This window comes from Oncorhynchus masou, chromosome 6 (genome assembly GCF_036934945.1).
Source record: "Oncorhynchus masou masou isolate Uvic2021 chromosome 6, UVic_Omas_1.1, whole genome shotgun sequence".
Taxonomy (NCBI): Eukaryota; Metazoa; Chordata; class Actinopteri; order Salmoniformes; family Salmonidae; genus Oncorhynchus; species Oncorhynchus masou.
The window spans coordinates 56,986,753-57,002,831 of NC_088217.1; the positions used below are offsets into that span (position 1 = coordinate 56,986,753).

Genomic DNA, 16,079 nt, shown 5'->3' on the forward strand with positions numbered 1-16,079 from the left:
TGGTGGCAGCAACCCATGAGTAATCATTTTATGAAGTCATTCATGATGCTTTATTAAGAAATGTAATAAATAGTCTACTGAGGTTTCATCGAACACATCCAAGCAGGAATCCATCCCTCAAGATATTTTGATGTGCAACCTAATCCAGTGATTGTCATGAATTTTGGATTGACAATTATTGACTATTGTTGCTATATTCTACGGTTCAAATAGGACTCCAGAATGTTTTGTTCAATAGATATGAATGACATACATCTTATGTGGGCTAACTAATATCATAGGCTACTTATTTTGTGGTCAACACCTGAGGAAGTTGAAACTCAACACATTAACCGAATTACTATCTCTAAATATTATAGGCTACCCTCTGCTCGTAGCCATGTATTCATCCAACATTAAATGTAATGTCCTAAAGAAATTGCAGTCGTAGGCTACTACCGATGAGACCTATAGGCCTATGCCCTTGCAATGGCTGGTGTGCATTTCCATATCTCAAAGCCATATCATATCTTGGTTGTAAAATAGTTGGTATTAAGCTGAATATTGAGAGATGAGAAATAAAAATTGTACCTACAGAAAGCTGAGACCCTCCTCTTTTTGACAGTGCGAAGGGGACGAAGCTTCCAATTCTGTGTTTTTCCCAAAATTACATTTTGAAATGTTATGCGCTCAGAATGCATTTTTCTCGAGTGCTTGAGGGTAGAGGAGAGTGGCTTGCTCATCACAGCGGAAGAGGCAAAGGGGCAGAACCTTTCATTACAGGAATCATAAGGATAATGCACTTTACTGTTGACAAAATCATGTTTTAGCAGCCTCAAAAATATAACATTTTGAGTAAGGTGACAATGTAGAATGTGCTAATTCTGGCATTTGGCATTTGCCTGAATTGCTAGATGGCCAATGCGCCCTTACATAAAGTAGAATGTAGGTAAGGTGTGCATTGTATACACTGCTTCCAGCTGCTCCCTAGTGGTGATTCTAAATATTTGTTTGGATATTTAAATCTTTAAAAAAACATGTATCAGTTGTTTTATTGTGTATTCAATGCAAACAATAGGCAGAATGAATTATTGGTGGCCTCAGTGCCTGTGTGTTCCAGCGGTTACAGCTAGTGGAGTAGGCAAAGGTTTGAATCCGGCCCACTGCCCTTTGAATAACCCGTCCCTATCTTGCCTGTTTTTCCAACACTTTTCTATCTCTTCAATAAAAGCGAAACAATTACGAAAGGACTGCCCTAAATCCTTAAAAAATACTTAAAAGAGATAATAAATCATTGGACAAATAACAATTAGATTGTTAGCACACGTCCAACATAACATATGATTATAAGTAATGCAAGGTAGGCTAAATTGATTAAAAGAACATGGACAGACCTAGAAAACAACAATAGCCAGGTAACACAAACAATCACCTATTATTGTTTTTCACACCTTTCATCATGTGCCTGGCTCCCAGACAGCGTTCCAATTCAGCCCAAAGGTGTTTGATGGAGTTGAGGTCAGGGCTCTGTGCAGGCCAGTCAAGTTCTTCCAAATCGATCCCGACAAACATTTCTTTATGGACCTTGCTTTGTGCACGAGGGCATTGTCATTGCTAAACAGGAAAGGTGTGTGGCTGAAATAGCAGAATCCACTATTTTGAAAGGGTGTCCACATACTTTTGTATATACAGTGTATGTTCGCCCTCTGGTTGGTATTATCATCGGAATAACTTCGTCCTTTTTGAACAAACTAAGAGCAATTTATCTATTTGACAAGCATTCCTCATTTACCACAGCAAATCCACTGTGGCAATTTATCCGACACTTTGTATGAATGGAAACTATTGTTGGTGTGGCATACAATTTTATTTTTTTGCTATTTATGTTATCCATTAAATACAACTGTCTTTAAAATAAAAGTGTCTGTAATGGTAATTTTTTATCTAGATCGGGATGAAAGTCGCCAGGAAGCCTTGCGGTTAGAGAGTTGTCGCCAGTAACCGAAAGGTCTCTGGTTTGAATACCCAAGCCGACAAGGTGAAGAGTCTGTCTATGTGCCCTTGAGCAAGGCACTTAAACCTAATTTGCTCCAGGGCTGCCGTACTATGATGGCTGACCTGTAAAACAACACATTACTTTTTTTAAATGTACAACTAAATCAAGTCAATTGGGGGGATTTTGTTATTTTTGCCAGAAGGGCATGGGCCGGAATCAAACCCACCCTGACATGGTAGGCCTATATGTGCATGCTGAAGGCAGCTGTTCTAATTGCTAGACCACCCCAGGCCTCAATTGAACTTACCTTAGGATCGCTAGAAACCTTAAGATGTCCTCTGATGGCCCTCATCAGCTCAGCCAGGGAAACACAAACTGTAGGCTATTATGGGGTTTTACACCTTTCATCATGTGACAATGGATAGAGTAAAACGGGTAGCCTAAAGAATATGGACAAGTATGGCCCCACTGGTCCAAATGACTTGACTGCCCCCGCATGCAGAGAAAGAGAACTGCGGGTTTTCGATGAAAGTATAAATCACAAATCACAAGGCTCATTTGAATTCCCTGATGTGCAGGATCATACTCCGCAAAAAAAAAAAAGACATCAAATGAAGATCGGACATCTGTATATTAAGTGCCTTTTGGGTCAGAGCTTGTTTCTGGATGGGGCCAAAGTGTTACCAAGACAACTTGTGGAGTCTTGGTGCCATGTCTATCCATACAGCTCTGCTTGAGTGTTTAAGGCCTGCAAGACTCTCACTGTCTGCATTACATTATTAAGTAAATAAAGAAGTACATGGTGAAACTAGTTGGATGTACAGTAGACTAGTTAATAATCCCTTTTTTAAATTTAAATTTAGTCTCCCTAACACTAATCTGGAACATGAGGTGTTATTCTGGCTATGAGCCCTAGATGGGCCTACATTCAAAAATGGTCAGAGTAGGAGTGCTGATCTAGGATGTTTTTCATTATGATCTAAAAAGGAAAAACTGATCCTAGATCAGCACCCCTATTCTGTTACTCTGCTTCTGAGCAATGCTGTCTGGGACAAGACGGCCTACACTGGCGACCAGGAAGTATGGTAGAGTGATTTCATAGAAATAGAATAACAAGTGACATCAATAAGGGATCATATATTTCACCTACCTTGACTAACCGGTGCCCCTAGCACATTGACTCTGTACAGGTACCCCTTGTACATAGTCTCGCTATTGTTATTTTACTGCTGCTCTTTAATTATTTGTTACCTTTATTTTTTATTTTTGACTTATCTATTTTTTACTCAACACTTATTTTGTCTTAAAACGGCATTGTTGGTTAAGGGCTTGTAAGTAAGCATTTCACTGTAAGGTGAAAAGTGACAAATGTGACAAATACAATTTGATTTGATTCACCTGGTCAGCCAATGTCATGGGAAGAGCAGGTGCTCTTAATGTTCTGTATACTCAGTGTATGTCTAGGTAATGATACTGTAGTAGGGTTGAGTGACACTAACTTAGCCAGCTGTACATCTGTATATGGAGATACTTATCTGTGTAATGATTCTGTGATAACGAAATCTTGTGTGTGTAGCTAGAATACATTAGCAGGAAATAGGGTAGAGTGGCGTGAAGCCAGTCAAAAGTACATCTCTGTGTATTGATACTGTGATGCTCTGATTCTGTGATGATAACATAGCTATGTGACAAGATAACACACCCTCAGTGATACAGTACACCGCTTCTCCTCTGAAGCCTCTCTGTGTCTTCAGGCATACCGCTACAGGCCATAAGAAATCAAATGAAGATCATTACCCTGTGCATGCCATACATGCGGTTGAAATTGCCACCATTTGTATAGACATTAGGACAAATACCGTGTGACAGGAAACAGAGCCTGTAGGTGGGCCTACCCTGTGTATGTTGCCATTTCCTGTGCCTGGGATGGGTAATGACAGGTTGTTGGGGTCTTGTGGAAATGTCTGTGGCTGCATCGGACTAGTCTATAGCAGGGAAGAGAGTATAGGTGTTAGTTTCAATGTATATCTGTCCCACCATTTTTAATTGCTAGCAATACTAACATCAGTGTTGATAGATAGACTCTATTGTCCAAAAAATAGTACTGTTTAACAATAAGTGGGCTGTTCTAATTAACATAAGACCCTACTTTCTATTATGTCTGTTACCCAGCTGGGAGTCCGTTCGCGGGCTCTGCGGGGGGGTTTCCAAGACCTCTCCTTGGTAACGGTGTTTGCATAGAAACATCGCCCTGTGGTGGGGTCCGAGTACTGCTCCCATAGGTCCAGCACCTGCAGAGCCACAATGGAAATAAGTGTATTACTTTTTTGTGTCATCCTCTATGATATCATGTATGCACGTTGTATTGGCTATGTGATTTTAAAAAAATGGTTTGAAAGGAACTCTCACTCAAACCTTAAAAAACATATTTGTAAGCCTATTTTAAGTTTTTTGCCTCCATCAGAATCAAATGGTGAGATAAACAAAGAAAATTCACCTGTAGTGGTCGCTGACCGGGGGCAGGACTGGGGGGTTCTGCTTGGCTCCTCCTCTTTACCTGATGTAGGGCAGAGTAGAGAGGAGAACCTGTCCACATCAACATGAAAACGTGGCTTATAGAAAACCTTAAGGTCACCAATGTCTACTAACTCTAGTGAATGGGTACATAATGTAATGTAGGATATAGGAAGCCATATATTGCACTGAAATAGATTGAAAAGTAAAGAACATCATATGGAAAAACATCTTTCCATGAAAGCTATAGTGATGATGCTTTAATGATGAAGCTATAGTGATGATGAGGCTATAGTGATGTTGAAGCTATAGTGATGATGAGGCTAGGCTACCTGGGGTGGAAGAGCGCCGAAAGGTTGCAAGATCGATTCCCTGAGCTGGTAAAGGTAAAAAATCTGTTGTTCAACCCCTGAACAAGATGGTTAACCCACTGTTCCTAGGCCATCATTGAAAATAAGAATTTGTTCTTAACTGCCTTGCCTGGTAAAATTTAAAAAAAATACAATGCAGATTTACCCCCCCCCCCCCCCCCCACATGTAACATAACTGTAGTCTTTCTACTAATGATGGCTGAGTGGCATTTGCAACCTATAGATTACACCAGCGTTTCCTAAACTAGGGGGATTTGAAAATAGGGTTATATCAGAAGCCTCTAGACGCATTTGTAATAAACAGAGCCGTTTCAGTTTTTTTCCTACAGATGTAGCTCTATCTTTTGAACCGTTTAAGCTACAAAATATTATGACCACACCACTTAAAGATAAGACTCTCAGGAACAAGTGCATTATCTGTCTGTTTCCCTCTACAATGCCCACAAGCCGTACAGGACTCATTAGAACAGAATGGACAAGACCAGGCACCAGTGGCTACCCGTCACTCATGTTTTGAGCCCCACATTTTTTAGGTGGGAATGCGTGTCACATTTTTTTAGGGGGGCTTTCCTGTTTTGCATGTTATTTTGGCATTACTTCATGTCACATGTCAGTTTGGAAACAATGTAAATAATATATATATATATATCATTGAGTTAATAAAGCCATGGAATCCGGATGAGCCAGCATGGGAGCCGAGGTAAACAGAGCCTTCAGGTGACCAAAAGCTCCGTCCGCCTCAGCCGACCACTGCAACCGCACCGGTCCCCCCTTCAGCAGTGAAGTAATGGGAGCTGCCTTGAGTCGCCTTCTTCTTACAGAAGGCGAGAGAGATAAATCGGCATATTCTGAGGGGAAGCGCACGGTGGAGACCTGGTTCCGGCGCCGACAGAGATGGCCGCCTCGCTTCGCGTTCCTAGGAAACTATGCAGTTTTTTGTTTTTTTACGTGTTATTTCTTACATTAGTACCCCAGGTCATCTTAGGGTTCATTACATACAGTCGAGAAGAACTACTGAATATAAGATCAGCGTCAACTCACCATCAGTACGACCAAGAATATGACTTTCGCGAAGCGGATCCTGTGTTCTGCCTTTCAACCAGGACAACGGAATGGATCCCAGCCGGCGACCCAAAAAAACGACTTCGTAAAAGAGGGAAACGAGGCGGTCTCCTGGTCAGACTATGGAGATAGGCACATCGTGCCCCACTTCCTAGCATTCTTCTCGCCAATGTCCAGTCTCTTGACAACAAGGTTGATGAAATCCGAGCAAGGGTCAGAGGGACATCAGAGACTGTAACGTTCTTTGCTTCACGGAAACATGGCTCACTGGAGAGACGCTCTCGGATGCGGTGCAGCCAGCGGGTTTCTCCACACATCGCGCCGACAGAAACAAACACCTTTCTGGTAAGAAGAGTGGTGGGGGCGTATGCCTTATGGCTAATGAGACGTGGTGTGATCACAGAAACATACAGGAACTCAAATCCTTCTGTTCACCTGATTTAGAATTCCTCACAATCAAATGTAGACCGCATTATGTACCAAGAGAATTCTCTTCGATTATAATCACAGCCGTATATATTCCCCCCCAAGCAGACACATCGATGGCTCTGAACAAACTTTATTTGACTCTTTGCAAACTGGAATCCATACATCCTGAGGCTGCATTCATTGTTGCTGGGGATTTTAACAAGGCTAACCTGAAAACAAGACTCCTTAAAATGTATCAGCATAACGATTGTGCCACCAGGGCTGGCAAAAACTTGGATCACTGTTATTCTAACTTCCGCGACGTATATAAGGCCCTGCCCCGCCCCCCTTTCGGAAAAGAAATTTTGCTGATCCCTGCCTACAGACAGAAACTAAAACAAGAAGCTCCCACGCTGAGGTCTGTCCAACGCTGGTCCGACCAAGCTGATTCCACACTCCAAGACTGCTTCCATCATGTGGACTGGGACATGTTTCGTATTGCGTCAGGCAACAACATTGACGAATACGCTGATTCGGTGTGCGAGTTCATTAGAAAGTGCGTTGAAGATGTCGTTCCCATAGCAACGATTAAAACATTCCCTAACCAGAAACCGTGGATTGATGGCAGCATTCGCGTGAAACTGAAAGCGCGAACCACTGCTTTTAATCAGAGCAAGGTGACTGGTAACATGACCGAATACAAACAGTGCAGCTATTCCCTCCGTAAGGCTATCAAACAAGCTAAGCGTCAGTATAGAGACAAAGTAGAATCTCAATTCAACGGCTCAGACACAAGAGGTATGTGGCAGGGTCTACAGTCAATCACGGACTACAAGAAGAAATCCAGCCCAGTCATGGACCAGGATGTCTTGCTCCCAGGCAGACTAAATAACTTTTTTGCCCGCTTTGAGGACAATACAGTGCCACTGACACGGCCTGCAACGGAAACATGCGGTCTCTCCTTTACTGCAGCCGAGGTGAGTAAAACATTTAAACGTGTTAACCCTCGCAAGGCTGCAGGCCCAGACGGCATCCCCAGCCGCGCCCTCAGAGCATGCGCAGACCAGCTGGCTGGTGTGTTTACGGACATATTCAATCAATCCCTATACCAGTCTGCTGTTCCCACATGCTTCAAGAGGGCCACCATTGTTCCTGTTCCCAAGAAAGCTAAGGTAACTGAGCTAAATGACTACCGCCCCGTAGCACTCACTTCCGTCATCATGAAGTGCTTAGAGAGACTAGTGAAGGACCATATCACCTCCACCCTACCTGACACCCTAGACCCACTCCAATTTGCTTACCGCCCAAATAGGTCCACAGACGACGCAATCTCAACCACACTGCACACTGCCCTAACCCATCTGGACAAGAGGAATACCTACGTGAGAATGCTGTTCATCGACTACAGCTCGGCATTTTAACACCATAGTACCCTCCAAGCTTGTCATCAAGCTCTAGACCCTGGGTCTCGACCCCGCCCTGTGCAACTGGATACTGGACTTCCTGACGGGCCGCCCCCAGGTGGTGAGGGTAGGCAACAACATCTCCACCCCGCTGATCCTCAACACTGGGGCCCCACAAGGGTGCGTTCTGAGCCCTCTCCTGTACTCCCTGTTCACCCACGACTGCGCGGCAACGCACGCCTCCAACTCAATCATCAATTTTGCGGACGACACAACAGTGGTAGGCTTGATTACCAACAACGACGAGACGGCCTACAGGGAGGAGGTGAGGGCCCTCGGAGTGTGGTGTCAGGACAATAACCTCACACTCAACGTCAACAAAACTAAGGAGATGATTGTGGACTTCAGGAAACAGCAGGGGGAACACCCCCCTATCCACATCGATGGAACAGTTGTGGAGAGGGTAGTAAGTTTTAAGTTCCTCGGCATACACATCACAGACCAACTAAATTGGTCCACTCACACAGACAGCACCTCAGGAGGCTGAAGAAATTCGGCTTGTCACCAAAAACACTCACAAACTTCTACAGATGCACAATCGAGAGCATCCTGGCGGGCTGTATCACCGCCTGGTACAGCAACTGCTCCGCCCACAACCGTAAGGCTCTACCTGCCCTCCAGGACACCTAAACCGCCCGATGTTACAGGAAGGCCATAAAGATCATCAAGGACAACACCCACCCGAGCCACTGCCTGTTCACCCCGCTATCATCCTGAAGGCGAGGTCAGTACAGGTGCATCAAAGCTGGGACCGAGAGACTGAAAAACAGCTTCTATCTCAAGGCCATCAGACTGTTAAACAGCAACCACTAACATTGAGTGGCTGCTGCCAACACACTGACTCAACTCTAGCCAATTCAATAATGGGAATTGATGGGAAAGGATGTAAAATATATCACTAGCCACTTTAAACAATGCTACCTAATATAATGTTTACATACCCTACATTATTCATCTCATATGTATACGTATATACTGTACTCTATCATCTACTGCATCCTTATGTAATACATGTATCACTAGCCACTTTAACTATGCCACTTTGTTTACATACTCATCTCATATGTATATACTGTACTCGATACCATCTACTGTATCTTGCCTATGCTGCTCTGCACCATCACTCATTCATATCTTTATGTACATATTCTTTATCCCCTTACACTGTGTATAAGATATTAGTTTTGGAATTGTTAGTTAGATTACTTGTTGGTTATTACTGCATTGTCGGAACTGGAAGCACAAGCATTTCGCTACACTCGCATTAACATCTGCTAACCATGTGTATGTGACAAATAAAATTTGATTTGATTTGATTTGGTCTGGACATTCCACCAAACCCCTACACACCTCCCTGAGCACTCTCGTGACCACCACTTGGGAACCCTCTGTTGCCACGAAATAGTGGGATCATGACAGGCCAACCAGGGTAGGCCAAGCACCACAGGAAACGCAGGAGAATCAATAAGGAAGAGACTGATTCTCTCCTTGTGACCCTCCTGCGTAACCATGCATAGTGGAGCCGTGGCCTCCCTAATCAGCCCTGACCCGAATGGTCGACTATCTAGGGGGTGCACAGGGAAGGGCATATCCACAGGAACAAGGATCCCTAAACTATGTGTAAATGAATGGTAAATAAAATTCCCAGCTGCGCCTGAATCTACGAGCGCCTTATGCTGGGAATGCAGGGAAAACTCCGTAAATAAACACATACATGTGGGCAACAGGGGGCTCTGGGTGAGCCTGGTGCTGATTCACCTGGGGTGACATGATAGTGCCCTGCCTGCTGCCTCGACTCCCTGAGGAACCTCCCCAGCACCGACCAGCGGTGTACCCTCTGCGGCCACAGATGGTGCAGGGAATGACCCCTCCTCCGGTCGCCCTAAGCACAGCACCTCCCAGCTCCATGGGCATCGGAGCGGAGGTGCTGGGGGATGGAACTGACAGGCCCCGTTCTGGACATCCGCGTGTAGCTAGCAGGTTGTCCAGCCGGATAGATAGGTCCACCTGCTGGTCCAACCTGAGGATGGTGTCTCAACAGGCCAACTCCCGACGGACGTCCTCGCGCAGACTGCACCGGTAGTGATCGATCAGGGCCCTGTCGTTCCATCCCGCGCTGGCGGCCAGGGTCCGGAAGTCCAATGCGAAATCCTGCGCAATCCCTGTCCCCTGCCTCAAGTGGAACAGACGTTCACCTGCGTAACGGTCCAACGCCACGTCTCCTTCACTCCATAAGGCATTGGCCCACTGCAGGGCTTTGCCTGAGAGGCAGGAGACGAGGGCGGACACGCTCTCACGTCCAGAAGGAGATGGGTGGATGGTCGCCAGGTAGAGCTCCAGCTGGATTAGGAACCCCTGGCATCCGGCATCCGGCACCCGTCCCATCATACTCCCTCGGGAGCGCGAACCGAATCCCGCTGGGACCGGGTGAAGAAGGGGTGGACAGTGGGGCCTGCTGTAGTGGGGCTGATGTAGGCGCTGGGCGACCCCCTCCTCTCTCCCAACGATCCATCGTTTGCAGCACGCGATCCATGGCGGTGCCCAGACGCGTCCGCGACCATGTTCACAGGGAGGGCGTCTGCTCCTGCTGACTCCATTTATGATTCTGTAAAGGTCCTGTGTGTAGCTGGTGTAGAGAGTCAGGTGCAGGACAGATATGAGTAAATAACGTACTTTACTCAAAATTTCAAAAAATACTAAGCCACATGGCGAGCCCACAAAAGAGGACCGATGTACAATAAGCAATCACTCACAAACACAACATGGGGAACAGAGGGTTAAATAATAAACAAGTAATTGGGTGAGTGAAGCCAGGTGTGTAAGACAAAGACAGAACAAATGGAAAATGAAAGTGGATCGGCAGTGGCTAGAAAGCCGGTGACATCAACCGCAGAACGCCGCACGAACAAGGAGGGGGACCGACTTCGGCGGAAGTCATGACAACCCAAATAAAAAATAAACATTGGCCATTGATTACATCACCTGTTTTTTACATGGTGGGGTCACAATTTAAAAAAAATATCAAAACAGGGTCATGGGCCAAAACCTTTTGGAAACTCCTGGATTATACTGTATAAGACACGCACGCGCACGGACACACACACACACACGGACACATAAGACTGCTGTGTCAGTGTACTCCAGGGGAATGCACTGAGGTCTAACATTCTGAGCACTGAGGACAAACTAGTTTTTAATAAATAAACTAGATGTGTAATAACACGTAATACTGCATCTCTATAAATACTAAAAATATCAAGAGAGAGGCTGGATTCATGTTCAATTACAAAACATTGGAAAACAGAAAGGAAAACACTGCACACTGCTGCTCATGCTCCCAGGTGATATTTATTAAGAACGTTTAGACCCTTAGGTCTTCATCAGGCATCCATATCCCAGGTGGGGGTGGAAGGTCCTATATATAGGGGCAGTACTCAGTGACATCACTTCCTGAAACAGGAGGCAACATATTTTAATTTATAACATAGTTTCACAATGTAAACATTATACGTATCAAAATACATGATCATGCATCAATTAGGATAAACACTTTTTTTTACATATTGAAACTATAAAAACGGTTTAAAGTCAAACTCCTCATTAAGGCCAAGAAGAGACAGTGTGTTGAGCCTGTGGATCCAGAAAGATTCCCATTCGAAGAAGTTTCCTCTCAATGTCACCTCCCCTGCATGACAGCTTGACCATTTCTATTCCAATGTATCTCAGAGAGCTAATAGGATGTCCAGCTTGTACAAAATGAGCAGCAACCTGATTTTTTTCAAGTACAAAACAATGTCATTGTTCACTGAACTGTGCATGTTTAAACGCATGTTTGCGCAACAATCCTTTTGTGTGTGTGCGTGTGTTTCCTGTTTCTTAATCTGTCGTGCACTGGGGGTAAAGGAAATTACTGTGGTTTCATGGCAATGACGTGTGTCACTGCTGTTTTACCTTCAATTGACAGGAAACACCTAAATCTGACTCCAACCTAGGATTGCAGAGGATGGGTATATTACTGGAATCTTTCTAAGTTTACCAGTATACTCGTAACTTTCAGGTTTTTTGGAGAATTTTATGAGAGGACATCTAGTGGCCTTTTGGTGTACTTCAGATTATTACAGATGTCTTATCTCTGGAACTCTGTGTGGCCTTATCACATGTAAAATATGTAAAATGTAAAATATTTAAAATAAATAAATAAGATTATAAGAAATATAAGAAATAAATAACTCTGGATTACCGACCTCTGCCTGAACCGACCCTGAGCCTGCCTGCCATCCTGTACCTTTCCCCCACTACTCTGGTTATCGACCCCTGCCTGCCTTGACCTGTCGTTTGCATCCCCTGTTGCTGTAATGAACATTGTTACTCCGACACAGTCTGCATCTGGGTCTTACCTTCAAACTCAAACCTGAAAGTACGAACTGGCCATGACTGACTCAGCAGACCCGCACCAGCTGCGCGATGCCATAACCTCCCAAGGAGCCACCATCGGGAGGCACAAGGAACTGCATCGTGGCATTATGGAGGGGGACCAAACGTTGGCTTAATGACATGACCGGGCATTGGGCAGTTTGCTGGAGCAGTTCCGCGGGTTGTCTGGGAGGCAATCTACCACGGTGCTAACCCCACAGCCCCTCAGTAACCCAGCTGATAGCAGCTCCGTCTCATCACCCACTCCACCTTCTCGGGAGCCCCGTTTACCCAACCCGGAACACTTCAATGGAGAGTTTAGCACCTGTCGGGCATTTCTAGCTCAGTGTGCCCTCTTTTTCGAGCTCCAAAATAGCTCTCATGACACTGATATACGGGAGGGCTCTCGCCTGGGCTACTGCTGTATGGGAACAACAGCCGACCATATGCGTTAGTCCGGAGGTGTTCGTGGGAGAGGTGAAGAAGGTTTTTACGCCCCGTTCTTTGGGAGAGAAGCTGCCCGGAAGCCAATCCAGCTTTGGCAGGACTCCTGCAGTGTGGCCGACGATGCAGTGGATTTCCGTACATTGGCAGTTGAGAGTGCTTGGAACAAGGAAGCACTGTTCGATATGTTCCTGCACGGAGTCTCAGAGGAGGTCAAGGACGAGATTTCTGCTTGGGAGTTACCTATGGATCTCGATTCCCTCATCGCTTTGACCATCCGAATCGATGGGCAACTACAGGAACGACGGAGGGAGAGGAAATTCGACTTCCTCACATGTCCAGGGATCCCACCTTGCCTCAGAGTTATCCCGGAAGTCCCCGACAATTCCGTTGCCGAGAGAACTTCCCGGCCTTTCCCGCTAGTCGCGAAGACGGCTGAGTCACCGCTTCCCGAGCCTCTGCAACTAGGTAAAGCTGGGCTATGGCCACTCCAATACCTTGACTTTGTTGTCCTTAAGCAACCCTACGACTTAATACCTCACTATAGGCCTGACCTGTTTATCAAATCAAACATTATTTTCCACATGCGCTGAATACAACAGGTGTAGACCTTGCCGTGAATTGTTTAACCAACAATGTAGTTCAAGAAAGAGTTAAGAAAATATTTACCAAATAAACTAAAGTAAAAACAAATAAGTAAAACAATAAAATAACAATAACGAGGCTAGAGTTGAAGTCGGAAGTTTACATACACCTTAGCCAAATACATTCAAACTCAGTTTTTCACAATTCCTGACATTCAATCCGAGTATAAATTCCGCGTCTTAGATCAGTTAGGAGCACCACTTTATTTTAAGACTGTGAAATGTCAGAATAATAGTAGAGAGAATTATTTATTTCAGCTTTTATTTCTTTCATCACATTCCCAGTGGGTCAAACGTTTACATACACTCAATTAGTATTTGGTAGCATTGCCTTAAAATTGTTTAACTTGGGTCAAATGTTTTGGGTAGCCTTCCACAAGCTTCCCACAATAAATTGATTGAATTTTGGCCCATTCCTCCTGACAGACCTGGTGTAACTGAGTCAGGTTTGTAGGCCTACTTGCCCGCACACACTTTTTCAGTTCTGCCCACACATTTTCTATGTCAATTAGCCTATCAGAAGCTTCTAAAGCCATGACATAATTTTTTGGAATTTTTCAAGCTGTTTAAAGGCACAGTCAACTTAGTGTATGTAAACTTCTGACCCACTGGAATTGTGATACACTGAATTATAAGTGAAATAATCTGTCTGTAAACAATTGTCTGGAAAAATTACTTGTGTCATGCACAAAGTACAGTGCCTTGCGAAAGTATTCGGCCCCCTTGAACTTTGCGACCTTTTGCCACATTTCAGGCTTCAAACATAAAGATATAAAACTGTATTTTTTTGTGAAGAATCAACAACAAGTGGGACACAATCATGAAGTGGAATGACATTTATTGGATATTTCAAACTTTTTTAACAAATCAAAAACTGAAAAATTGGGCGTGCAAAATTATTCAGCCCCTTTACTTTCAGAGCAGCAAACTCTCTCCAGAAGTTCAGTGAGGATCTCTGAATGATACAATGTTGACCTAAATGACTAATGATGATAAATACAATCCACCTGTGTGTAATCAAGTCTCCGTATAAATGCACCTGCACTGTGATAGTCTTAGAGGTCCGTTAAAAGCGCAGAGAGCATCATGAAGAACAAGGAACACACCAGGCAGGTCCGAGATACTGTTGTGAAGAAGTTTAAAGCCGGATTTGGATACAAAAAGATTTCCAAAGTTCAAGGGGGCCGAATACTTTCGCAAGGCACTATAGATGTCCTCACCGACTCGCCAAAACTATAGTTTGTTAACAAGAAATTTGTGGAGTTGTTGAAAAACTAGTTTTGATGACTCCAACCTAAGTGTATGTAAACTTCCAACTTCAACTGTATATACAGGGGGTACCGGTACCGAGTCAATGTACAGGTTAGTCAAGGTCATTTGTACATTTGTACCTCTGTAAGGGTGTGTGTGTGTGTGTGTGTTCGTGCATGTGGTGCATGTAAAGTATGGCATGCATGGCCAGTAGCAGGTGTTCACTTCGGGGCAGGAGGGCTCATTTGAACCATGGCAGATTTACATTATTGTGGAGCCACAGAGCTAGTAGACAGCTATTGCAAAAAGCTTTCAGCCTCTTCTGTGCCATTCTGGGAGATGGCAGGACTTGTATTGTGGCTTATATTATGACAACATTAACATTCCCATGTGTGTGTGTGTGTGTGTGTGTGTTTTGAGGGAAAATAGGAGCATGTGACATGGATGTTGCTCTAATCCTGCTTACTGAGCTTAGAGACAAGAGAGAGAGAGAGAGAGAGAGAGAGAGAGAGAGAGAGAGAGAGAGAGAGAGTGAAGAAAAGCCCTTGGGAGAGAGAGAGGGGGGAGAGAAAAGCGAGGGAGGAAGGAGGCGCAGAGATGGATCGAGGGATAATAAGTAAGAGAGGAAAGAAAGAGAGATGGCCCATCCAGAGACAAGAAAAATACAGGGCTAGATGTCAACTCTCATAAAATCACAACATTCATGTTCACTCACGGAGTGGCTTTTTGAACGCCATCCAAAAACCATCCCGCCTGGACTCTAACTTGGCAGTGGCTGATTCTTGTTTTAATATGAATGGATGTTGGCTCTAAAAAAAGTTAAATGTTTTATTTGTTATCACAAATCAACATGTTTGTTTTACCACAACCATCATCAGTACCTGTTGAAGGATTACCTCCGTCGGCACCCAGAACCTAATCTCACGTGTGCGATAGCCAGCTACTCGATGCAATGGTAGAATTAGTCTATCACGAGAAACTAGATTAGGGATAGCTGTTATTATATAGCCTCATCATTAAGCCATACATGGAATGACAAAGATAGAAGAGTTGGCAACAGCACATAGGTGTATGGTATGAGACTAGTTATAATTTCACTTCCCAAATGATGTACATATGTATCTGAAGTAGCATAGCTCTAGTCTCTCTGTCCGTGTGTCTTTCTGGAGTCGCATACAGTACCTGTCTGTGTGTCGTGATGTGTTGGCCACGGCTATCTGAAGTAGCATAGCTCAAACCTATGCCTCTTGTCTGTGTGTGTCTGTGTGTGTCCTGTCTGTGTGTGTCTGTATCTTGGCCCACTTGGCCCAGTCTTACCTGCAGATAGCTGTGTCTGCGGGCGGCCTCTGCCATTTCCCACTGGCTGAGGGACTTGGCAGCACCACCGATGGGGGTGCTCCATCCACTGAGCCCCATCTCGAGCCCCATTTCCCTCACCTCGATCTCCTCATAAGGGTTCGGCAGGTTGCTGGAGCTCTTACCTAAAGGACCAAAGTGGGAAAAAGGTAATCAGGCTCTATGTATTATCCTTAAT

At 44.6% G+C, this 16,079-nt stretch overlaps 1 protein-coding gene across 4 annotated transcripts in view; it reads right to left on the bottom strand.

Moving 5' to 3' along the window:
* arhgap9 (Rho GTPase activating protein 9) overlaps positions 1-16,079 on the bottom strand; it is a 60,760-nt gene that overhangs the window by 25,135 nt on the left and 19,546 nt on the right. For all 4 annotated transcript variants that reach the window (XM_064969215.1, XM_064969214.1, XM_064969212.1 and 1 more), the window contains 4 exons: positions 15,863-16,026; positions 4,473-4,532; positions 4,144-4,266; positions 3,871-3,960 (listed from right to left, as the gene is read on the bottom strand). In XM_064969215.1, coding sequence (XP_064825287.1) covers positions 3,871-3,960; positions 4,144-4,266; positions 4,473-4,532; positions 15,863-16,026 — 437 coding nt within the window. The remainder of the gene's footprint in view (positions 1-3,870; positions 3,961-4,143; positions 4,267-4,472; positions 4,533-15,862; positions 16,027-16,079) is intronic.